General features: G+C 40.5%; 1 protein-coding gene, 1 non-coding gene and 1 pseudogene across 2 annotated transcripts in view; all 3 read left to right on the forward strand.

Annotated features, from left to right (window-relative positions):
* LOC136845036 (uncharacterized) overlaps positions 1–25,068 on the forward strand; it is a 91,367-nt gene that overhangs the window by 48,289 nt on the left and 18,010 nt on the right. Inside the window, 3 exon segments of the mRNA XM_067114745.1 lie at positions 7,165–7,472; positions 8,142–8,327; positions 11,558–11,680. Of these exon segments, the coding sequence (XP_066970846.1) occupies positions 7,165–7,472; positions 8,142–8,327; positions 11,558–11,680 (617 nt within the window).
* LOC136845384 (U6 spliceosomal RNA) lies at positions 22,112–22,215 on the forward strand. Its single transcript, XR_010855167.1, has one exon. It is a non-coding gene; the product is annotated as a U6 spliceosomal RNA (small nuclear RNA).
* On the forward strand, positions 23,699–23,819 carry LOC136845374 (5S ribosomal RNA; annotated as a pseudogene).

Genomic DNA, 25,068 nt, shown 5'->3' on the forward strand with positions numbered 1-25,068 from the left:
ACCAGTGGATTGGTAATTGAGAATTGTTCGGACTAGTGGGATTAAGGACGAATTCAGGTATGCAGGTATTACAATATTAGTTTTATTTTGAAAACTTCATATTGCAATACACTCCCTGAACACCTGAATTAGCCCTGGTTACCCACCAGCCTGAACTCTATCCCCGTAACTTTTACCCACTAATTGGGTAATTAACTGTCAGCATTACCAACGCTTACAGGAAATCTTGTCAAGATGAGTTACCTGAAGCACCGTTGGCAATGCTGATGCCAGTCCCAGCCGCACAAGGCCGGGTTCCCCAATTGCTTTCTGTTCGCCTTGCTGCATGGAGGTTTCCTGTTTCAGGTGAACATTTGGTTGTTAGCCTGACCTCCGTATACTGACTTAATTGATATTGGATAACGACTTGGACCGGATTTTTGTCTTTTTCTCCTGGATTGTTCTGTCGCCTGGCTTTGGATTTTTCTCTCCCGTCTGGACTCTGGCTCATTTTTGACTCGCGATAGATAGATTGGATAAAAAGACTCCCCTCTTGGATAACACAACTGCTTCAACCTCAGCTACAACGACTGCGACCGACACTGCAACTGTTGGAGATGCTGCAACTCACCAATTGTGCACAGCTTGCAAACAGAGGATGAGTACCCTTAAACATGACAGACATTCAGTTTGTATAGCTTGTAGGAAGGTGCAGTGTAGCTTAATTTGAGATGTGACGAATGCAGGTCATTGTCAAAAGATCAAATGGAGGATTATGTTAAGCATAGAAAATCTCTAGCTTCCAAGAGCAAACATAGGGAACCAGCTGCAGAAACTCAGAGTTTAGATAAAGAAGCTATAGAAACGGAGTTATTCAGGAAATTGGAAGATGAATTATCAGCTAGCATGACAAATTAATTTCTAGTTTTATTACTAAGTTATCAGAATTCAAAGAACAAAATATAGGTAATAGGGAAATAGGAACTAACTGTTCTTTTTCAGCTCCCCTGCCTGTTCCAGAACAAGCCCTAACGGGTGCTGGGGGTCATGGAGAACCGCAAACCTCGAAGGTAGGATCTGCCGGGCCCCCCAGCACGGAGCAGGCAGTTAGCAGCAGATTTCCCCCTTTCTTCGGATAGTGTAAGTCCAGAGGTGAATCTAGAAATAAGATTGATACAGACGAATAGGGATAGTGAGGTAGCAAAGAGTGTAGGAGAAAAGTTGAAGGTGCAGCCTTTTTCGGGGACAAGTGTAATTAAGGCTCTGGGATCTCTGTTAGATCCAGCAGCGGCTCTTTTTCTGGCTGCAGTCTCGTTGCAGCAAAATGTTGCTAAATTGGTTGAGGAGGATGTAGACATAGTAGTAAGTTTGCCAAGTTCGGGAAGGTTGGAGGATTTCCCTTCCTCTTCGAAAGTTCCTTTTCCTTCTGGGGATAAATTTTCATTGGTTGGTGATGGTTCATTTGATAGGACATTAAATGTAGCAGAATATAATGGTAATTTACTGGGTCTTTCTGAAGGGTATAGGTCATTGGTCAGACAGTGCTTCAATATAGGGTATTCCAATATCCACGATCATGTAATGAAGAATTTCCCGGAATTCACAAATGAAGCATTGCAGGGAGGACCGGAATCTGTATATTTTCTTTCTCTAAAATCTATGGCCTCTTCTGTAACCTCAGATTTCTCCCTATCCTCTACAGCTTCCAAACCTCCTCCTGCCACTCTTTCTCAACCTTCCCTCTCTAGCCACCTTTTGGGGAACATTCTGGGTGCTTTGGTAGCTCATCTGGCATCTATGCCATTAGTGGGTTTGTCTTCGGTGCCATATGCGGCGAATCCTGTACCATTGCAGGCTTCTGATATAGTTACTGTGGCAGTTGGCGGTGCGCCTGCCACAGCATTTAATTCTGCGGTTCCGATGGTTTCCGCAATTCCCCCGGTACCTAAGATTTCTGGTGTTTCATCTTCTGTTTCTTTGGGTTTGGTACCTCGTAATCTTCCCTTCGAAACCCTTTCGAGTTTGGGGCCAATTGGAACGTTCTCTACCTGCCCAACATCGCCGACAGGAGCTCTGGTAGCAACTCCGAGTGTGGCTTTTTCCTTCGGTTCCTCCTTTTTCAACTTTTCCAACAGGTTCCTCTGGCCCTCCGGCTAAGGCGGTCTGTGTAGGTTTGGGTTTGATTTTGGGTAATCAGGGACCCTTTCCCTCTTCTTCTTTAAGTAGGGGGCCTTCTGTTCTGGATCCCCATTCTCATGCGACCCTGCTACATCCAGGTTTGCGTGGTGTGGATGTTGCGGTCTCTCCGCTCTCAGGAGTGGGCGTTGTCCGCCCAGGTGTGATCAACCCAGGTGTTCTGTCATCATCTTTGGTGGGTGCGGGTTTTGCGCAGCCTATTTGGTGACTCCCAATATGTTTGGGACTCCCAGGTATGTTTGCGGGACCCGGATCATCAGGTTCAATGTTTGCTGTCAGTCTGTCTCATTTCGGTTTCGGCTCAGTGGACCAATTCGACAAAAACTGTTCTTGTGAAGAAGGGATCAGATACCAGAGGCTAGTCTTCCTTTGGCCAATGAGTCTGAATCAGGGTTCAACGCTGTATTTGCTACAGCAGAACCAAGCGATGTTTCGGCTTTTGTTCTGGTGGTCAAAGAGTCTGGTCTGGTCTGTCTCAATAGGTTCGGTTAATAGGCTCAGGTCGGACCAAGGGTTGTGGGTAACCGACAAAAACTGTTCTTGTGAAGTTCCATCATCAAAGGATCTATCTCGGCCAGGAAGCCAGATACCAGTAAAGGCGTACCTGGGGAAACACAATTCAGGTCTTTTGAGACTTCGGGTTCCCTTTGTTGGAAACTTTCATGTCAAGCAAAGTGCAACCTGTGAGCTTATGGGAAAAGCCTGCTGGGCGGATGGCTTCCTATCCCCTTCTTGTTCAGGGTCTCATCTCGGATGCGTTCTCTGTAGGTGTGTCTTGGGAACGCTGGGACTTTCCACGTGTCAGTGATCTGAGATTCTTGACTGAAGGATCTTCAGTGGTGGTCGGAACATCATCTGACCACCCGGCGTGGGTTGGCCAGATGTACATATGTACACAGATGCCTCAGATCAGGGTTGGGGTGCAACCCTGGAGGAATCTCAGGCCAGGACCTTTGGAGGATGTTGTAAAGTCAGTCGAGGAGGCTCTTGAGTTGCTCCACAGGTCGTAGCTGTTCTGCGACAACGTTGCAGTATCATATCTCAAAGGAGGGAGGAACAAGTTCACAGGTGTCAGAAGCTGCGAAGAAGCTCATTCCCTGTGTGGAGCTCAGTCTTGCGAGGCTCAGGTCGGTCTCAGGAAGTTCCGGAGGATGGACATTAGTGCAAAGGTGCAACTGCTGCAGAACCGATGGTGGATCATTCACCACCAGGGACAGTTTACTTCTCAAAATCCCAGTGGCTGGGACAATTTACACAACTGTCTGAAGCAAAACTCAGGAGAATCTGCCCATTCAACCTTGGTTTTATGGAGGACAGAAGTTCGGTATTACTCCCAGGAGGAGAGATTTACTCAAGGCCAGGTGGCCGTCATGTGGGACTCTCCAAAACAGTGGGACAACTGTCTTTTGCCAGAATTCAACCAGGAGGTTATACTAGGCCAGGTTGTCATGGATGGTGCCAGAAACAAGGGCATTGTATTTCGCGCCTGACAGTTGCGAAAGTAGCAGACTCCTTGCTATTTTTAAGGAGAGACAAGAGACTTTCTTACTCTACAGTTGCTGGCTACAGGTCAATGCTGAGCAGGACGTTACGTTTTCATTTTCCAGAACTCTCATCCAGCAAGATTCTCCATGATCTGTTAAGATCTTTTAAAATAGAGCCCCCAATTCTTCCGCTTCGGGCCCCGTCATGGGATTTAGCGGTTGCATTGAATTTCCTAAGATCGACATCCTTTGAACCCTTAGAGTATCTGTCCTGGAGAAATTCAGGCGGTATCCAGGACAGTCTCCTTTTTGGGGAAAGATATTTTTCTTTCTTACCAGAGTTCATGGCAAAGTCCGAATCGGGAATTAATCCTTTACCAAGGGCATTTAAAGTCGTGTCCTTAGAAGACTTTGTAGGTGGCGACGCTTCCGAAATGCTATTATGCCCATGTAGGGCTTTAAAAGTCTGTCTGTCTCGGACCGAGAAACTTTTGCCTTGTCAGAGAACGTTATTCGTCTCTCCTAAATGCCCTTCGCGTTCAATCTCCAGAACGCAATCAGTTTCTTTCTTCGGGAAGTTATATAACAAGTGTCTGAAGGCTCTTCATCAACTTTGGAACCTTCAACTTCGACTGCGCGTCCGAGGGCACATAGCATCAGAGGAATGGCGACATCTTCGGCCTTCCTTAGGAATTATTTGGTGTCGCCGATTTTAGAAGCGGCCACTTGGAAGTCAGTGTTGGTCTTTACGACCTTTTACCCCAGGGACATCCAATTTTCATCGGAGAAGGGTTAATCGCTGGGTCCTTTTGTGGCAGCCAACATGATCTTATAAATGCAGGATAAGGTCGGGGTGGTGGGGGAAGTTAGGTATTAAAGATAGGCTAGGAATTAGGAATTCTCAGTTAATCAGGATCCATACGGGGAGCATTAGGTAGGACATTAGCACGATAAAACTAGGCTGAGCCAGATTGATAGGATCTTCTCCAAACGCCCCCCTCTTCTGCACAGGTGTTGACTGCATCATACAGCGAAGAACTGAATAGATTGCACATTCAGCTTCTAGCCACATTGGAGGTTCATCTACCCCTCCATACATGAGAGTGCTTTGATGAGCCACATGGGAGGTTCATCGTCCCCTCCATACATGAGAGTGCTTTGATTAGCCACATGGGAGGTCGTCGTTCTTCGCCACACATGGGAGGCTGTGATTAGCCACATGGTAGGTTAGTTTTGCTACCCTCTATCCATGAGGAGGTTTGAATACCACATGAGAGGTAGCTCGACTCGGACAGTACCAAGACTTGAGACTGACATGGAGGGTACTCTCTCTATAGGCATCCTCTCCTGCTGAGTGGATAACCAGGTGAGGATACATGCATATAGGCAGAGTAGGTGAATAATGAGTTACCTGCCTTCCCGTTTGGCAGGTTGAGCTGAAATTAGATTGATCCCACCATAAAATTTTGTTAATCGGGCTAATTCAGGTGTTCAGGGAGTGTATTGCAATATGAAGTTTTCATGATAAAACTAATATTGTAACACTTACCTGAACACCTGAATGATTCCCACCCTCCTCCCCACTTCAATTTGATTAGTGAATTAAGCAATTGGGGAACCCGGCCTCGCGCAGCTGGAACTTGCAGCAGCATTGCCAACGTGCTTCAGGTAATTGGTGGGTAAAAGGTACTGGGATATAGTTCAGGCTGGTGGGTAACCAGGGCTAATTCAGGTGTTCAGGTAAGTATTACAGTATTAGTTTTATCATGAAAGCTTCATTTCTGTGTTTGTCTTATGTAATTTTAAATTGATTGAATACCTGTACCCTCTATGTACAGTATGTACATGTTTTATTTTATTGAATTGTACCTGTGTTATATGACTTCTGTGACATGAAGTTTACCTAGTTTGCCTTCCTGACAATGACAAAGAAAATGTCAGTCATTAAGTTCACAGTCCCATTTGTTACTGGGTTTCACCTTACTGTGAGTACAAAAGAAAATGGCAGCCAATGAATTAGTATATGGGGTAACTATACTGTACTGTAAATGCACTAGTGTGGCAAGTACCCGTTAGGTGATACCTGTACTGCACTCTTATTTTGACATCAACCATTTATTTCTTCTTTTTTTTTTGTTTAAGGGCAATGTATTGAGCTAACTGTTAAATGAAATTAAAGTGCTTTGGGAGCATGATTTGTGTCATATTTAGGGTTTAAACTGTAGAAACAAGCATTTGTTAGCATTTTTTAGTGACTCGTACCAAACATTCGCGATTCTTCCTGATCCGCGACGGGTTCTGGAACCTAACCTTGAGAATGTTCGAGGTATTCTGAGGTGTTATTTGTGCAAGTTCTCAAATGTTATTGCCAAAATGTTTACATTGCAGCATGGTGTTGCATTCAGTTTTCATTTGAAGTTTTCCTCATAGGAAGTGAATATTGCCATTGTTCTAGGCAAGTAGGTATTTCCTTCCCTCATATCTAGTGGGTAGTTTTTTTTTTTTTTATAAAATAGTGGGATGTGAAAATGAACAATCAATTTTATGCATTGGGATAAAAGATTGTAGTATCTGCAAGGAATAAATTTTGTTGGTCCAGTCCATCCTGCTTGTTGGGAAATGTAATATTTTATCCTTGTTATTGTCTCCAAAGTCTATTTGTTCTGTTAGCTTTAGAAATTTTATTATTGTTAATTAAGCTGTTAAATGTTTTATAATATTGATTTTTACACTTACTGCACAAGTATTTGAGCTTTTAATCAAACTACTTTTAAGTCAGTTGATAGTGTTGCAACATCTACTCTTTTCCAATGTGCATTTGTGTTTCTCATTGTTTTGTTGTATCAGTCTACTCCTGTTTGTCAGTGACATCCTTCAGTCTGCTTTTACATTTCTGTGTATTTATGCTCTTGGTTCAGTCCTTTACATCTCTGTTACATTTATTTTGCAGCCATTCTGTGGTGTTTGCTCTACCTCTGAATAGCTGATTTCTTTATCTGTCGACCTTGCTTTTTTATGACTGTTCTCTTCTCCAGATAGTTATAGCAGTTTTGTTCAAATAATGGCAGATCATAAATGCTTGCTTTTGTTTTCTAATAATTTTGATATTGTAAATGCTGTACAAATTGAGTGTAAGACCATAGCTTATTAAATTTATGCCTTGAGTTTTTGTAAAGTTTATGGTATCAATAAGTTCTTCAGTACTGAATGATGATGACATTCAACTCTTTCTGCTAATCTGTGGTAGAGTAGTGCTGTCAGTGCACCACATGTGTACTGTAGGCATTAGTAAAGGGTGTTTACAGTGTTGTGTTGGCCCAAAGCTGCACCATCCTTTTAGCCCTTTACTTTACCTCCATTCATGCTTTCTTTCTTCAATCTTGCTGTCCAGCCTTCTTAGCTATTAATTCTTGCGGCAGTTTCATTGTTACAGCCCTGTACTTCATCTCTTTCGGAATTTGCTCAGTATTCTGTAATGTATCAATGTAGTCTTTCTTCTTTTCAGATAACTCAGATTTAAGTTTATTGATCAACAAGGAAGACTTCCTGAGTGCTCAGCCATTAACCACGAAAGGCTTTGGCTATGTATGGCATGGAGTGAGAGCCACATACGGTTTTACAAGGGGAAGAATCTTCTATGAGGTCAAGGTTTTGGACTGTTTGCCTGTGCCCCACCTGGAAGAAGATGAGGAACACCCTCACGTGGTTCGTGTTGGTTGGTCAATCGATGAGGCTGGTTTAACGCTTGGGGAAGATCCCTTCAGTTACGGATATGGTGGCACTGGGAAAGCTTCCACCAATTTGAAGTTTAAGGTTGGTGTTATGGTAGTGATAGTGAAGGCTGGGAACATCATAAGTTCATATGTATAGTAGATGGATATTTTGAAAGCATGAGTAACATTGTCTTAGTGTGAGTGATAGCAAATGTACAATTTCCTTTTAGTGCGAATGATAGCAACTGTACAATTTCAGACATGATTATGCATTGATGATCATGTCCTCAGAAAAATCCTTTTCGTTTTGTAATGTTGTTATATAAAGTGAGTTGATTGGTAGCATGGCATTGTGTTCAACATTTGATGGGTATTTTGCTATTAAAGCGTATTCTACAGTCTGTTTCCTTTGCACGTTTTACATTACATTTAAATGATTATTGATTATAATCTTTAGTTGAAAACAAAAAAGTAGCATTTAAGCAGTTACAGTACCAAAATATTCTATGAAGTCTTAAGTGTCATGTTAAACATGAAGCAAACATGATTTATGAATGATGTCTGCCATACTCTCTTCTAAAATATTACACAAGAATAGCCCAAAAAAATTCTGTAACACCAGTTTTATTCCATTACTTTTTGTGAAAGCTTTGCTTAATTGAATACATAGGTTCTCTTTGTAGCTTATGCTATGTGCATTTTATCTTTTCAACACAAATTCATGTTCATGTCCTTCTTCTTAATTTATTTCTGGATTCAAATTTTTCAGGATTATGGTAAAACGTTTGGTAAAGGTGACATCATTGGCTGTTACCTTGATTTGGAAGCTGAGCCCATTGTTATGTTGTTCACTGTCAATGGGGAGAACCAGGGGATGGCATATGAGATCCCGCGTAGCACGCTGGGTGGAAGGGCGCTGTTTCCACACATTGTGACCAAAAATTGCAGTTTTAAGGTAATTTGTAAAGCAGTTCCTTATCTTGAAAAGATTTCCTTTTATGTGAATAAAGCATTGTAATTTATCTGTTAATTATCTCTTATGCATGAATAAAATCTGATCTTAATAGCTGGTAAATAAGGCAAAGGGTCTCATTGGGAGGAGTTAAGTTGGGGATATTGGGGTACCAGTTTTACTGCCAAAGGAGATACAAGGCTAGAATAAGCTATGTAATGGTCATGTCAATAGAAAAAAAAAGTCTTAATGCTACCCTATGAAATAGTAAGTGTGAGTCAGTACATAATTCCCTCATTTTTTGTTGGGAATAGGTTTGAAGTCCTCTTATGAATATTATCTGTGTAAAGATCATGCACATGAAAATATCAAAGAAAATTAATGAAATAGAATAGTTCCCTCTCTCCCTCTCACGAGATTGTAATAATGAAAAGTACGTTAAAATTACCGTAGTCACAATTTTCATTTTCAACTGAATAAGAGATGAGTTCTCTCTTTCCACTTTTATCTTAACCACATTTTGCTTGAAATCCCAGATTGACAGTTCCTTACCCCTTCTCATTGCATATCTAAGCCATCTTTGAGGTTTATCTGCAACTCCTTCAATTGTAATTTGATCCCCCAACCTTACACTTGACATCTTGCAGTCCTAAGGTGTTTACAGTAAATGAACAGAAGTGGCTACAGCACACTGAAGAGCACAACTGATTATTGAGAAAGCCTGGGTGTATGATGAATACTCTTTATTGTTTACTCACACCCTGGGCTCCTGCAAGCTGCCAAGTGGCAGTCACGAACTAGCCTTATGCTTTGCCATGAAATGCTATGAAATTTGCAATGTCACCAAAATTTTGAATTTTGCACTTGATGTTAACTGTTTTCAACACAGACACGGATGTTTGTGAAGTTTGTAACTTGATCACTTGTTTGTAGATTACTTTATATATTCAGAGTTTGCTTAGCTATCTGCTATTTCTGCATTTTTAGAGGTTCCACCTAACTTTTTTGATACAGTGAATGTAAAGGTAACATGTCTAGTCCCTGTTCTGCTTCTTTGTCCCATCCTTCTCAGCCTTCCGTCAGTACTGGCCCTATCCTTGGGCTGTGTTTTTGTGCTATGTTTCTACTTCCACTCTTCTTGCGGCTCCCCCCTTTTTTCTTCCTCCAGCCAACACAGGTTCCTTTGGACTTCTTCACTGAGCCTGCACACTTGGCTGCCGTGGCTCTTCAGGGGCATTGTGTGTCTTCATTTGGTTCCATGATCTCCAACCCATTGTTGGAGCACTCTTAAGATTCCTTTGCCTTGAAAGTCATCACTGTTGAGTATGGTTAGAGGTATCCTCAAGTCTTGTGGGACCCTCTCTTCCCTTGCACCTTGTCAGATCCTTGTAAGGATTCTTGAGGATCTTCGCAAGAAATGATCAAGTATGTGAAACACTTTGTCCCCTGCCTGCCAGTTTCCCAGAAAGTCCTCCTCCCATGTCATTTCCATTGTTTTTCAGGTAGTCCTTCACTAGTTCTCTCTGTTTGCTTCCCATGACTCTTGCAGTTCAGAGAACAGTCAGGAAGAGTTCGGTGGAACCATCTTGCCCCTGGTCCCACAGGCCTGACTTCACATGCAGATTCCCCTCCAACCAAGTGGACCTAATTCATTCTCTCTTCAGGGTACTATGTGTGTCTGCTCTAATTTTAGATTTATCTTTGGTCTTGTAGTGTTACCACTCAGCCAAGCCTTTGCGGGAAGCTTTTCTTTGTGCATTTTGACAAAAGGATAAAGAGCAGTGTTTTTGACTGCCTTAGACCCTTTCTTAAGCATGTATTGAGCTACATGTTCTCTATGGTGATATTTCCCACTCCTTTCATTAGTCCATGGTCAGGCTTTTCTTCCCCTAAGACTGTAGCAAAACTGTCTGTCAGTGAAGACAGTTCCTTTTTGGTCCTGTTGCTAACCCTGCCCTACAGTCTTTTCCCTATGGGTATAAGCTTTTGTGTCCTGTCACGTGTCAGTCGATTTCTCAAGTTTTTTCAAACAAAAGATGGACTAGCTTTGTCTTGTCTCAAAAGAACTCATCTGTTATTGGCTTCAGCAGGCTATTACCAGGGCTAGTTGTGCAACCTCTAGAAAAAACCCATGAAGTCCAGGCCCTGTCTTCCTCTTTGGCTTTTAATTATAACTTGGAGCTCCTTGCCATCATTAGAGAGGACACTTGGCACTGTCAGAGCACATTTGTAAAGTTTTATTTTTGTGATGTCACCTTCAAGACTTTGGATGTTGTTTAAGGATTGGATCACTCATCATAATCATCATCATATTTTTATTCTCTTTTATATTCAGACTTTTTTTTTTTCCGGAGCAGTTGTATGTTTGCCTCCAGTGCATATTTGTCATTGGATGTTGTTCACTGGGACGTATTGTCATGTTCTCTCATGTTAAAGATTGGACCATTCATCATAATCATCCTCATATTTTTATTCTCTTGTATATTTTTAGGCTGTTCTCCTCCCCCCCCTAAACAACTTTATCTTTGGCTCCACTGCATGGCTGTCATTGAGGTTTTCGTTCCATTAAAAACCCACTACTTTTGGAAGCCCCACTGGTTGGAAATTCTTCCATGATGACTCCAAGCATGCTGATTTCCTGTCCAGGATTTGGGATTGGACCTCTAGAAACTGCCTCATAGACCTTTGCATTGAACACCCGATTCCAGTTGTTATTAGCTTAATATTAGCAACTATACTTTTACAATAATTTTTTTTTTTTTTTTTTTTTTTTTCGTAAACTCCAATGCCTTCCTCCCTTCCCCTATTTCTTAGTTGGGGTCCGGCACAGCTTGAATGAGAAGTGGTACCTTCCTGTTGTGTTGCCTGAGCCTATGCTGTGGTTAAGTTCTTTAATGCAATGTATTGTTTGTAATGAATGGGTTTATGTAAAACGTGATCTATTGTAAATAAAATTTGGACAAATATCAGATTGGTTGCCAGGTATTCTTTTATTTCTCATATAACTTTTGGTAATGAAGAACCACAGTCAACTTACTTATTTGTGTAGAGGGAAGAGGGTTAGGTGTTCATTGAACATTTTTTCACATTGACCTATACTAGCCTATCAAGTAGGACCAATATTTCTTCACATTGACCTATAAATTCTGTATTAGCCTATCATGATGGACCAGTACTAGTCTGTCATACTGATTACCAGCTTCTCATTTACTTATTCAACTCCTGCCGTACAGGTTAACTTTGGTGCTGAAGAGCCATGGTTTACTCCTTTAACAAGATATACTTACGTAGGCCGCATATCACTGCAAGATAGAGTTTTGGGTGGACAAGGGCCCACAACTAGAAAGGAAGCTAAGGTAAGAGTTAAGGAATCTCTTTTGGTATATAACTGCAGCTGCCTTATAAAAGTAGAATACTTTGGCTTGTTGGTCTAGTTAAGTTACTTGATAATACTATGGCATCTCGGGTAAACCCTTTGAATATGGCTGTGTGATATATGATACAGTCATACTCCGAACTTACGCGAGGTTAGGTTCCAGAACCCCTCGCGCAGGGTGAATTTTCGCGTAAGTTTGGCATGGTCTCTAAAAATGCTAATAAATGCTTATTTCTAAAGTTTAAACACTAAATATGACCCTAATCATGCTCCCAAATTATTAAGTTAACTTTTAAATGAAATTAAAGTTACTGTAATTTCATTTAAAAGTTAGCTCAATACATTACCCTTAAAAAAAGAAATGAATGGTTGACATAACAACTGAGATTTGGAAGAGAATCTCTCTCTCTCTCTCTCTCTCTCTCTCTCTCTCTCTCTCTCTCTCTCTCTCTCTCTCTCTCTCTCCTTCCAACCGGTCTATTTTTAGAATCGTCTCAACCTCTTTTTAACAACTTCGTTAATCTGCATCTCTTTCTCTTTGTTCTGAAATGCTTTTTCATGAACAAACAGTGTTTTGTATTTTGACTAATACAACTCTTGGTTATTATGTCTCTATGTTTCAAAGTATTTGCAACACTAAGCGCAATTACACTTTAAGTAGGCGATACAGGTCAAATTAGATCAATTTAAACTATGTACTGTACAGGTAAAGACGTACAGAAAATTAATAAGTTGTAAAATGTGTGAGCACTAACTATGAAAGAGAGAGAGAGAGAGAGAGAGTGAGAGAAGAGAGAGAAGATTATCCGGAGAGAGATGAAGTATTTATCAATTATTATGGAGACTGAAATTAATAACACATGAGAGAGAGAGAGAGATTGTCCTTACTTGAAATATCAAGTTATATTATTTATGAATTATTACAGAGACAGGAGATTAATGTGGAGAGAGAGAGAAAGTTATTCTTGTTAGATATCAAAAGATGGAAATTCAGTATTAAACTAACTATTAAATGAAATTAAGGGTTAGTTAAAAAGTTCTGTAATTTCATTAATAGTTAGCATAACAATTGCCACCTAAATTGAAATTCAGTGAGTATTTCGAAAAATTAATATAAATTTTATGCCAACAACGTACAGGCTGTCATAAATGTTTATATTGTTTCCGTTCTTGTATAAATACAAAATCATTGAGTTATTAGCGAAAAAAAATTTTTCATTTTGTTAAACTAACATCAGAAATGTCCAAACAAAAAAAGTACAATGACAAGAGGTATTTAATGAAGAAAACTTTGAACTTAGCGGTTTTAAAAAAGTGCCAACAAAATTGCTCCAAATATACTGACATATAAATAGTGTGTTTTACCAGGCTCCATGATTCACACTTTCCTTTGTTATAGCAAAAACTGGTGGATCTGTCCTGGCAATGTAAAAATTGGACAAAGAAAATTTTGCAAAGAGCCTATCTATTTTTAACATAAAAAGTAAAAAAATGCAAGGAGGAAAAGTAACATTGTAAATATCTTCTAAAGTAAAATAAATTTGTAACTGTACAGCTTTACAGTTTCAGTTTTGTAATTTATTTGAGATTGAAGATCACAAATGAAAAAAAAAAACTGGTTTGTTATGTATGTACTTAAAAAGTGATGTAGCTCAAACCCTCCAACAGTTTAATGAAGAAATTCAAGTCCAAAAAATTTCTACTTTTGGGATGTATAAAACATTTGAGGGAAAACAAAATAAGTAACAGAGGTGAAAAATTTACAAAACAGGGTTAGGGAATGCATGAATCCCTAACATTATCAGGCTAGAAAAAAGTTTTTTTCAACAGTAGCCTAACTATCATCCAAATTTTTCATAAACTCTTTGTAAATATTTTAACATTTGTATTGGCTGAAAAATATTGTACATACAGTGGGTCCAGGAAAAAGCTTCAAGAAGTTTATAGACCAGTTATAATTTGAAAGCTAATCTTATTAATGTTGTCCATTCATACTTGTAAGTGCTATAACAGTTCAAATCCCATTTTTTGTAAGTTTAAAGTTTCTTGTATTGACATATAAATGGCATGTAATAAGCTCCAGTTGGGTGAAAAAACATCAGACCAGACTGTCATCTCCTTAACTTTGAACTCTGGGCATTTGTTAGGCTTTATCACTATTAGGCTTATTGCATTTTTTAAGAGCCATAGTGTTATTTTTCATACGGTTATTTTAAATAGACTCAGTGCATCAATTTTTTTAAATGAACCTTGGTCCATTAAATAGCTTTTACACTGCACCAGTCTTAGTTCAACAAATTGATACAAATAAACTAAACACTCTGTTGTCATGAATATATCCTTCATCCATCTATTTCCCTTGCGACCCATGGGGACCCATAGGTATTTTTATGAGCACCAACCAGGGAGTATTTCTGTTGCTGGTTTCTTACATAGTAGGAGTTGAAAATTGTAATTGGTTTTCTGTTTGTTCTTTTATTTTTTTAGTATTTGTTGGGTAAATGTTGTGGAGTAAAGAGTTGCCGTTTAGGTATTATTCCAGTGTGGGATTCATGCTAGTTTTTTGAAGGAAAAGTTATTGATTGGTTTTATGAATATAGTTTAATTTAAAGGTAATTGATCAATAACGGAGAGGATCCTCCTCTAAGGACTTGAGTTAAAGGGATGCATGTGGGTTATCTGCTGTTCATTTAGTAACTGGTTTTGTCACCAACTCATCAATCTGTTACCCAAATGATTTTTAACATTCTGGTGCATTAGATTTGATAAAACTTCATTTTTTATGTTCATTTGGTGTAAGCAGGGGATATGATTAATTTATTGTTACTTTAATTACAGTGTTTTTCTCTTCTGTGTTGAAAATCCTGAAAGTCCGATGTATTTTGGGTAAGAACTTTCCGTATTGATACAGGAATGTTTGCCTCGCTTTTTCTTTTTGTATTAAACATCCTGGCGTGGTTTGACAGTGATCTGTGGCCTGTCCAGGCCTGGTGTTTGCGATCATTCTGGACCATGCATTACAATGGCACCAGTTCTAGTGTGCCAGAATTTGTTCTAAGAATTGATCAATTGGGTAAGAATAAGAGGAGTTTCAAGGATGTAATTTTCCATTTGTAATTTTACTGTCAAAATTGATGCTTTTGGTACCAGTGGGGATGTTTTGTAAATTTCTGGCCGAAGTATTTGTGAATGACATTTTACAAATGCCAATTAGGAGTGCCTGACTTAAACCAGTCCTCTGTAGCTATGATTGTTTGCAAGTACCAAGTGCTAGTATAAAAATTTAGTTAGTAACTAGTGAGAAGTCGGTAGACTTTCTTTCACGACCCCCTTTCAGATTTGAGGGGGTACAGTTATGCATCTAGAGTCAATTTTGCAGCAATGTCCATTCTTGTGCATGCAAATAAATGAAATTTCTTTTCCATATTCTATGGTTGGTGTAATTTCATTGGAAAAAATTTTATCATGTTCCTATTTTTGAAGCGAATCTATGTCTCTATGTTATGATTGGCTCATTTGCCTTATGCGCGGTGGACATGGTTTGAAAATTAGATCATTTAACATGACGTTTGTTTACCATAAAGTGTTTGTGGCTTGTACGCTATTGTTAGCGCATCTATGGTTTGCGGTCAAATCATGTGTGAAATTTAGTTTGCAATCATACACCTGATTCCTATTACCTGTATGCCTATCACTTGTGTGCTTTTAGCTGATAGTGAACTCCTTGTTGGCCTTATCGCATGTACTCCATCACCAAATTGTCTTTATTTTTACTGGACTATTGCCCGATGTTAGAGACTAAAAATGGTTGCGCCATCGTTCGGCTCCCAATGAATTAGGCAGGTGGACGTTAATAGTCTCATCATTCTGTTGCGGGAATTTCTGACTCCTTCTCCAGCTGTGGGAGTAAGTAATCACAAACAGTTGTTACATTTCATTTTTTCCTGATTCCCCTGTAGTTTAGAAGCATCCTGTTATCGCAAGATTTTTCTGGTCAGAATTTAGAACATTTGGTTACTGTTTAGGACAGTTTTCCAATGGAATTAGTCTTCCTTTGAGCAAGCAAGTGGTTTTGTCGGTGGTAATTAAAGAGGAGTTTTTAACCTCATACTGCTTATCAGGAGTTAGTTTAGTGCAATCAACTGCATGCTTTTCCGCCATTGAGCGTGGTAGTCTTTGTTTTCTCCGTGTAAAAAGACTTACCCTGCTGTTTCTGTTCCGGAGGTCAGTTGCTTGTGCTTCTGTTGAGTGATGAATCAGGTGCCTCAGTGATATACAGGCATCTGATATACAACCAGTGTATAAGTGGTGCAATTTCTTTTTGAAAGGGTTAATTGCTTCTGTTTTTACTATAAGATTTCCCAGAAATAAAGTTTTTTGACCTGTATTTCATGTTGCCACAACAAATTGGAGAATGAGTACTACTTTGTAATAACAAGGGGTATCTTTCCACATTTGGGGATAGCACTGGGGAAAAAACTAGTCCTGTGTCAAGTTTTTGATTTTGGATAAAGATATTAACAAATGTTTTAGGATATTCTGAGGGTTTTGGTGGCCCTTTTTTGTGTTGTGAAGTATTTTAAACTCAAAAAGTTGGAAAAGTGTCATGTAGGTACTTTAGTGAATTGCAAAACTTGTCCAGAGCATTTGTGAAAGTTTTGATCCTTACAGATCTGGCCACAACAATTTAAGGAGGTTACAAAGTCCCTGTGAGAGTTTAAATGCAGGTATGGTACCTCTTTCTTGGAGTAGAGTTTATGGTAATGTAGCAATTAAGATTTTATGGTACTGGGTTCAGTGTAGGCAGATGACAGCACTCTCCTGGCAGTTTAGGTAACTTACAATAACTTAAAAAATTAACCATTGAATCCTGACTATAAGGATATTTACTATAGTTGGAACAAGGTCCTTACTTTTTATTTAGTCTTGTTAACAAGGTAGTACTTTTATTGAACACCATCTTGTTTTACAGGGAATAGGAAAAAATTGTTTTGCCTTGATTGCAACTGAGATTAACCCTTATGTTGATAAATGGAAGCAGAAGGACAGTTTCTTGATGAAGTTTCAAGAATTTTTCCAGGCTGGATTTTTATTATTCACAAAACCAGAAGGTGTTGTACTGAATATCTAATTTACACTGAGTATTTCATTTTAAAGAATACAACAAAAAATCCACAGTGTGTGCAGACTTATTAACATATTTAGTTCTTTTTCCATGTACAATAACAATAAATGAAAAAGGGAACCTCATCCCACTGTGTTACAGTTTCAAAATAGTCAGCTTGCAATTGCCCACCAGATTCTTAGTGACTGCTCTATGCAATTTTCTCATTTTTATGTCCTTTGAGTGAAATTTATAACATTATTTTTGCAATGGAATTATGAATTCAGATAATGGAATTTGTATTTTCAAAAAATAACTTACCAAATAATTACAAATTCAGCATCTTTAGTTTCAACCTCGCTGCGGCAGCTTTAAATGTAAAAATCTGGGTAGCATTCCAACATTCCAATAGTTTAGTTTAGGTGACAAGCCCTGCCAACTAACAAAAGTAAGCAGACCCCGTTTTCACGGGATGTTTTTGCACCCGCTCCTCCCTGCTAACGCGAATTTTTTTTTCTGTCAAATTCCAAAACCCTCAAAAAACATGAACTGCCTATTTTCTTCATAGTTTAAACACAAAACCTGGTAAAAATGCTTATACCTGAGTATTTTAATAGTTTTATCACAAAAAGTGCATATTAGTCATGAAAATATGAAAATACAGTAATTCTTGAATCTTTCTCAGTGAAAAAACCTTTTTCCACTGGCGCTCACTCCCCCCCATTGGTAGATACGTTCCACAGAGAAAGCGTTTTTGTAAAATCATGGCTGTTTACGGGGTGTTAAATGTACAGTACTGGAAATGACTTAGCAAAAAACCTCATTGTTTACTGCTGGATGGCTCGAGGAACAGTCGGGGTTTGTGCAGCTTTGGTTACAGATTTTGTAATTTGTTTGGCTGGAAACTCGTGAAGTATCGCTTATTTTGAGTAGCCTGGGTAAGCCTTGATAGTTTACAAGATCAGTTTTCCAGTTTTTGTTGTTATTCTTCATCTAGTTTTATTAGGTCTTAAACATCTGTCACATGACCTTGTAGTAAGGAGTTTTATATAGTTTGCAAGTAAGTGTACCTGTACATGTAACCAAGGAGGAATTATCTGAACTAAATGATTGCCTGAGCACTTTAGCTTGTCAGAATGTAAGGGTTTTCAAGACACTGCAGAGGCTATTGCAAGAACTTATTAAATGAGCCACATTTTTCCAAACACTTTTGCTGGGTTTCTGAAGTTGGTGTCTCAATGCAACAATTTCTTTGAGATGTCTGTGACCCAAATTGCAGATTTCCATTTCTTCATCCAAGGAGAAAATTTTGAATGTCTGTCCCCTCCACCATTAAGGGGTATCGGGCTGTGTTTAGCTCAGTGTTTAAACACAGGGTTCCTGAATTTGTGTCAAGCCCCAGATCTTAACGGTGCTTGTCAAGTCCTTTGATTTTGTTTAAGCAAGAAAGAAAGATCTGGTCTCATGGAACCTATAAATGCGTTTGGCTGACAAGTCCCTCTTTGTAACATCTTAGTTTTCTTTCTTGGAGAAACTTTACTAGGAAGACTTCTTCCCTCATGGCCTTGGCTGCTGCAGCATATTAGCTGATGAGAAGCCATCGATAAAGGACCTTGATTTTTTTTTTGGATAAGTACATCATTCAGATTTGCTACTTTACCCTGGTTTTAGGTCCCAAGAACAAGGACTTGATGCCCTGGCCCCATTTTTTCTCCATGAAGACCATAAGCAGATGCCTTGGCTCTGGAGAAGAAGAGAGAGTTCTTTGTCCTGCTAGTGAAAGGTTATTACCTGAGCAGGACCAAGAAGATCAGTGGGACCATCCAGTAGCAGTGATTTCTGTCAAGATTTTGAAATCTCTCTGACTAAGAGTGATAGTAGCATTACATAAAGGTGTAATGTGAATGAAAATTCAGATTCAGGAAGATAGTTTTTTTTGAATTTTTAAAGTGAAATGGGATTGATTGTGGAAGCCTGTACCGTTATTAGCCTTGTTGATACATTAGGTGATCCAGTCACTTGCCAGTTTCTCAGGTTACTGCTACTGGAATTGCATACTGATCATTTGTGTCTTATAATTTGAAAGATAGTTGAAAATGTTTGAAAATTGTAGATTACTGACTAGCCTTGAGGCATTTTTGGAAACAATTGGGTGAGGACAACTGATGGCAAGGGAGATTTTTTTCTGCTATCATCTCTTCATTTGTTGAAGTAGGTGTCACATTTTTTTGGGAGCCAGATAGCAAACTAAAAAAATTAGACCAGTCTCAGTGGACATTTGTGTAGAAAATTAGGAAAGTGTTATCTGGTTGTTTTTTATAGCTGGTACTGCACCCAGGCAAGTCTGATGCTATATGAAATCATAGCCTTAGTTTCAAAATTGCAAAGCTCCCAGATAAGTAGAGGTAAATTTGGCCACGTAAAATTATTTGGACTTTTTGATGCCAAAACCGATTAAATTCTTGACTTGATAATCTACACTGGAAAAATGACAAGCATTGTTTCAGTGCTAGAATTTCTCTTTCAAAGTCATTACCATGTAGTAAAAGCATTTGGAATAGAATATGTCGGATCTTGAAAACATCCCACCCCTATTCAATTGGGATTCCAGCCAAAATTACTACAGAGTTATTTGATGATTGACAGTGATACGGTGCATGTGCAATAGTTTGGAATGCGAGAAATATAACCAAGGTCTTCCAGTTTTACACTGAAATCTGAACAATCTTCCTGACACTGCAGTTGATTAGATTAGGTTAAAATGGGATATAATACAGACAGTTTATGTGTTACCTTCAGTCCATTGAAGATTTTCTGGTGGCCCAAGCTCTTCAACATGCAGTCGGTTGTCTTTTGTTGATTTATTTACATTCATCTGTATTGTTATGGTTTGCATCCACTTCTGTTCTGCTGATAGTTAATTGACCTTTTATTTTCTGTTATAATGTGAATTCAGATTTCACAATAATGATATTGTCCCATTGTAAGTTTTTTGTTGCTCTTAGCCATGTAGTTAAGTCTAATGGGCATGTAGGAGAGCTGTTTTCAGAAGTGAATTCAGGTTTATAACTAATGTGATTCTGTTTTTTTGGCTGTTACTGTGAAAAAGGTTTCATTGGGAGATGCAAGAGCATGCATGTTTTGTTATTTAGGTTAAGAAAATTGATAAAGGCAATTTTGTTCTGTATATATTTCTTTGCAGATGTATTTCAGAAACCACAAGATGATCACATCACTGAATTTTTTCCCGGTCTGTTTGAGTTAGATTGGGTAGCTTCTGAACTGTCATCAGCAGGTGTAGTAGGGATTTTTACTGTCATGAGTGTCTTGATGTTACAGTTTATTAATTTTCTAATGAGATTGAATTTTGATTGATACAGTTACCTCCTGCACCTACTAAGTATAATGAGTACTGCATCATTAAATATCAGATTTGCAGCTAAATTAATGGCACTTTCTTGACATTCAGTTCTCTCAACAGAAAAATGAGATGCGAATACTAGACTTAGATGTCACCAGTGTGTATTGATAGCACGGTATCTCATCCTCCATTCATTGCAGTTATCTATGAAGTTAAAAGACATTTTGTTCATGAGACTTACCTGCCAGATATATATATAGCTGTATTCTCCGAAGGTCCGACAGAATTTCAAATTTCGCGCACACGCAGTGGCCTGGTCAGGTGGTTAGTACCCATTCCCGCCCGCTGGGAGGCGTGGTATCAGGAACCATTCCCATTTTCTATTCACAGATTTTCTCTGTCGCGGCGGACTGTCAACACCTGTTGTCAGTTCCTCCGCCATTTGGATTTCTGAAATTTGTTGTCACTTAAGTATTTTGGTTGTTTTTTGGTATTCGACTGGATCTGTGACTTGGCATACGCTCTTTGTGGACCGTTTTGATTTTGCTTTTGACTTTTCTTATAATTAAGATGTCTTACCTCTAGCTATCAGTCTGTAGCTTGGGTGAATGTAAGGTGAGGCTATCGAAGACTTTAATAGTTCCTCACTCTTTATGTATGATATGTAAGGGTGTTCAATGCTCTATGATAATCGGTAATGAATGTGTGGGATTGTCTGAGGGTGAGTGGAAGAAATATGAAGCCTATATGCTTAAATTGGGCGTGATAGGCTGAGGAATCTTCCTCTAGAGTGCATCCTTAGATGGACAGTCAGGGTTTTCTCCTACTAGTAACCCTGTAGTAAATTTATTACTAACCCTGTAGTTTGTTGCTGCAGAAGGTAATTCCTGGCTCTCGTGTGGAGTCAATGCGTGCTCTTGAAACTAAAGTGAATGCAATTCAAACGCATAGTGTTAGTGCTAGTGCCCTAGTGTTGTGGAGGCGTCAGATCGGCCCTATAATGCCTCTAGGCCTGGACCTCTGTCGAACTCCCAGGACCAGGGAGGGGGCATGTCGTAAAGCCGCATGAGGGTTACGGGGCTTCCCACCGATCTGGCGTCCCTTCGGCAGGTCCTGATGACGCTACCCAGGCTGCCAGGGGATCGTGCTCAGGCACGCATCCTGAAGGATTGCTTCTCGTCCTCCGACACGTCCTCCCGCCTCGGGGTTGGAGCTCTCGGTTGGACTCTCGCCCTCTTAAGAGAAGCTTAGAGGAGAGGACGCTTCACGTCCTCTTCTCTAGACGTTTTGTACTCTTCCCGAAAGTTGCGTGGATTTCCTCTGCAGAAGAGACTAAAGTGTTTTTCGAATGATCACGCGGCGCTCGACCCCCTGTCGGCTAAGGCAAGGGCTAGAGCTTCTTCCCCTGTGGAAGGAAGTATACGTCTCGCCTCTTTCCTTCTCTCAGGTTCAGCCTTCTCCCGAGAGAGTGAAGGTTTCTCCAACGCAGTAGATTTTGTTGGGTTTGCAACAACAGCTGGATGCTCTCGCGAACCTTTCAAGATTTGAATCTGCCTGTTAAGAGGTACAGACTTTCACCTTCGTCTCCCGCTTCGAACGATACAGAGCGTCTGTCGTCTAGAGAGAGTGTTTAGTGGCTTCCTATTCGTCTTCCCGAGTTGAGGTGTTGGCCTTTTCTCTTGTCTCGCGCCAGGAGCGCGTCTTGCTCTTCGCGGCGCTTCTCACGCTTCTGCGCCTCACCTTGGGTCTCGGGCGCGCCTAGCCATGACGCCGGCGCCACGCTGTGACTCTCTTCTAGTACTTGCCATGGAGCCTCTCGCGCGTCACGCCATGACGCTCCTTTCGCCGCCCGTATAGCTTCAAGTCTTGTGTTGACACCGCTCCAGTTGTTTATCATGTCGCTCAACTACCCGCTTCAACATCTGATGTCCTTCTTAATTTAGCCAGTACTTGCTTCGCAGTACATATACTAAATTGGAGCGATACAGAGAAGATTAGCATGGCTCTTTAGCAAGGATGACACGCTAATCGTGAAGCGTCCACATTTTTTATGTTTACTATCGTACTCTAGTTGGCGACTTCTTTGTTCGCGGGGAGTTCCGCCACGTATCGGCGAATCGGAACTACTTTCACCACTCACTCAAGACCCGCCAGCTGCGGAAGAACATCCTCTTTCGTCACAGCCTTTGTATGAAGAGAAACTTCTTTCGTCTTCTTCTTCCTCTGATTATCAGACTCTGGCTTTTTTTTTCTTAAGGATCTGTTTCCTGAGACTTTTCAACCTTCGGCTCCTCTCTCTCACCTTCGCAGTTGTCTTTGTCTTAAGGGCGTTTGACAAAAAAATCGGAAATCAAATTTTCTGGGATATTTTATTTATGGCATCATACATATCCTGACTATCTTCTCAGAAAGTTTTATTTAAAAGTATGCCACAGTTAGGAGTTATAAACAAAACAGTAACCTATCATAGTCAAATTACATTTTTCATATAATGTAATGATATTGTCAGTATATCGGTGGTAATTTCCTTTTAGCTATGAAATAATATCTAATGCGATCTATGGCAACCCTGTGGACATAAAACGATCTTGCATCAAAGACAGGAATGCCGCGGGGCAGTCAGTGGCAGTCAGTCAGTAGCAGCTCAGAGCTTTGACTAAGTAAGGCGTCAGGGCTGGCCAACCTCAGCCGTGTTTGACACTCATTTAGCTTCATTTAGCGAAGTTATATTACTTTGCAGGTCTATTTTTGGCTTTTCATTATGTCATAAAACATCAAACTGTGTAACGGCAAGCAAATAAATACAGAGAAGCAAAAAATATCGTTTTTCTCAAAACTAAAGTTATCGACATTCAAACTGCATCTCCTTCATAACGCTTTGCACCGATCTCAATGATACAAAAAGTAAAGAAAGCTAAATGTTTGCATAACAGGGGCTTCCATGGAAGCAACACTGAACCCGCACCACGAGAGAGAGTTTTTTCCCGAAGGAATGTCACTTCAAGAGAGGTAGCAAGTGACTCCTTTCATCTCAGACTCCCTTTGCAACCAGGCTTCATTTTGCACAAGCCTGGAAAGAGTGAGGGGCAGACGTTTGGTCCCTCCTACTGTTAGAGAGAGGTTACTTGATTCCCTTCCTGTCTCCTCCTCTTTTGTTTTTTGTTTCCCAACTGCCTTCCTGTCAAACAGAAAATTGTTTTGACCTGCTCTAACAGATGTTGAGCGGAGAGCAGTGGAACAGGTCTTGGACTTGGTGTTCCCGGAGTTTTACTACAGATTGTTTCTAGTCCCGAAACTTTCAGTAGGCTGGAGACCCGTCTTGGGCGTCAACAGGTCGAACAACTTTGGTCCGGAAGGAAAAGTTCAAGATGGAACCTCTCAGTCAATACTAAGGAGCCCTTCATCCGGGGATTGGATGGTATCTTTGGATCTCCAAGATACTTATCTTCACGCCCCAATTCATCCACGTTCGGTGAAGTATCTCAGGTTGTCTTGGGGACTAGGCGTACCAGTTCAGGGCTCTCTGCTTTGGACTCTACTGCGCCATACCACGTTGAAAACACCGCTTCTCGTCCGATCAGCGAAGTTAAACAACGTTGGGTCTGGTCAGTACTTGGATGGTTGACCGCCTGGGAACACCAGATGCTGTTGGCGTCACATTTTGCTCCGAGGGTGTTTACCGTCTCATGAAAAGCGTTGCGATGCAGTTGCATCTGTCACGTCAGGATCTCCTCTACTTGGGCGACTGGTTGATTGGCGTCGTCGGTGTATCTGGAGGACCTTCAGTTGACTCTGCAACTCGTGAAGTCCCTGGGACTTCTGGTCTGTGGAGAAGTCGGCTGATCCCCTCACTGTCCATTGTGTCTGGGAATTCAGATCTATTCAGCGGCTTTTATAGCGTCTCCGTCAAGAACGGGCAACTTCTATGTTGGAAAAGTCTCGGCCTTCTTGGAAAAGAAACATGCTAGGTGAAGGAAGGAATGAGTCTGCTGGGGACCATTTCCTCGCTGGAGAAGTTTGTTTTCTGGGAGTCTGCATCTCAGGCCTCTTCAGTTCTTTTTGTTGGAGAACTGACAAAGCAAGGAAGACTTGAAAGAGGAATTGAGAATTCTTCCTTATATAAAGAGGATCTGGGGTGGTGGCTCGATCCAATGAAATTGCAGAAAGGGATCTCCCTCAAGCTTCTGAACCCCAACCTAGTGTTGTTTTTCCGAGGGTCGTCAACAGGTTGGGGGCAACACTAGAGGGAGAGAAAGTGTTAGGAACCTGGGAGAGGAACAGGTGTCCTGGCACATCGACATCAAAAAGATTTGGCGGCTATCTTTTAGCTCGCCAATTCTTGAGTCCAAGTTTGCAATCGTGTAGTTCTAGCAAACTCGGACAATACTACTTGTTCCCTGTTCAGCCTTGCAAGAGAGATTATTCTTTGAGCCTATGCTCGCAACATTCGATTCTCACAAGTTTTTTTGTTGCAGGGTCGAAAATGTTGAGCAGACCTGCTCTGTTGGCGCCATCAACTCCTGCCGAAGGAATGGACCCTTCATCAGGAGGTTTGCCAAGATTTTTGGAAATTTTGGGGTCGCCATCTTGTGGATATTTTCACGACCTCAAGAACAGCGAGGCTTCCCTCTATAAAGCTCATCTGTACTCGACCCTGGGGCAGTTGCGATAGTTGCTCTTCCTGGGATTGGACGGGGAATAGATGTTTCGCCTTTCCCCGTTCTAAATTCTGGGAGAAGTCGCCACGCAAGTTCGCGGCCTCACAAGGGACGAGGATGACTCTCATCCCCGTTTTGGCCTTGAACCACTGGTTCTCGGAGTTTCTCTTCTGGTTGGTAGGCGTTCGAGGACCCTTCCTATGAGAGCAGACCTGCTCATACAAACCCACTTCACGAGATATCTT

This window comes from Macrobrachium rosenbergii, chromosome 13 (genome assembly GCF_040412425.1).
Source record: "Macrobrachium rosenbergii isolate ZJJX-2024 chromosome 13, ASM4041242v1, whole genome shotgun sequence".
NCBI classification, from domain to species: Eukaryota; Metazoa; Arthropoda; class Malacostraca; order Decapoda; family Palaemonidae; genus Macrobrachium; species Macrobrachium rosenbergii.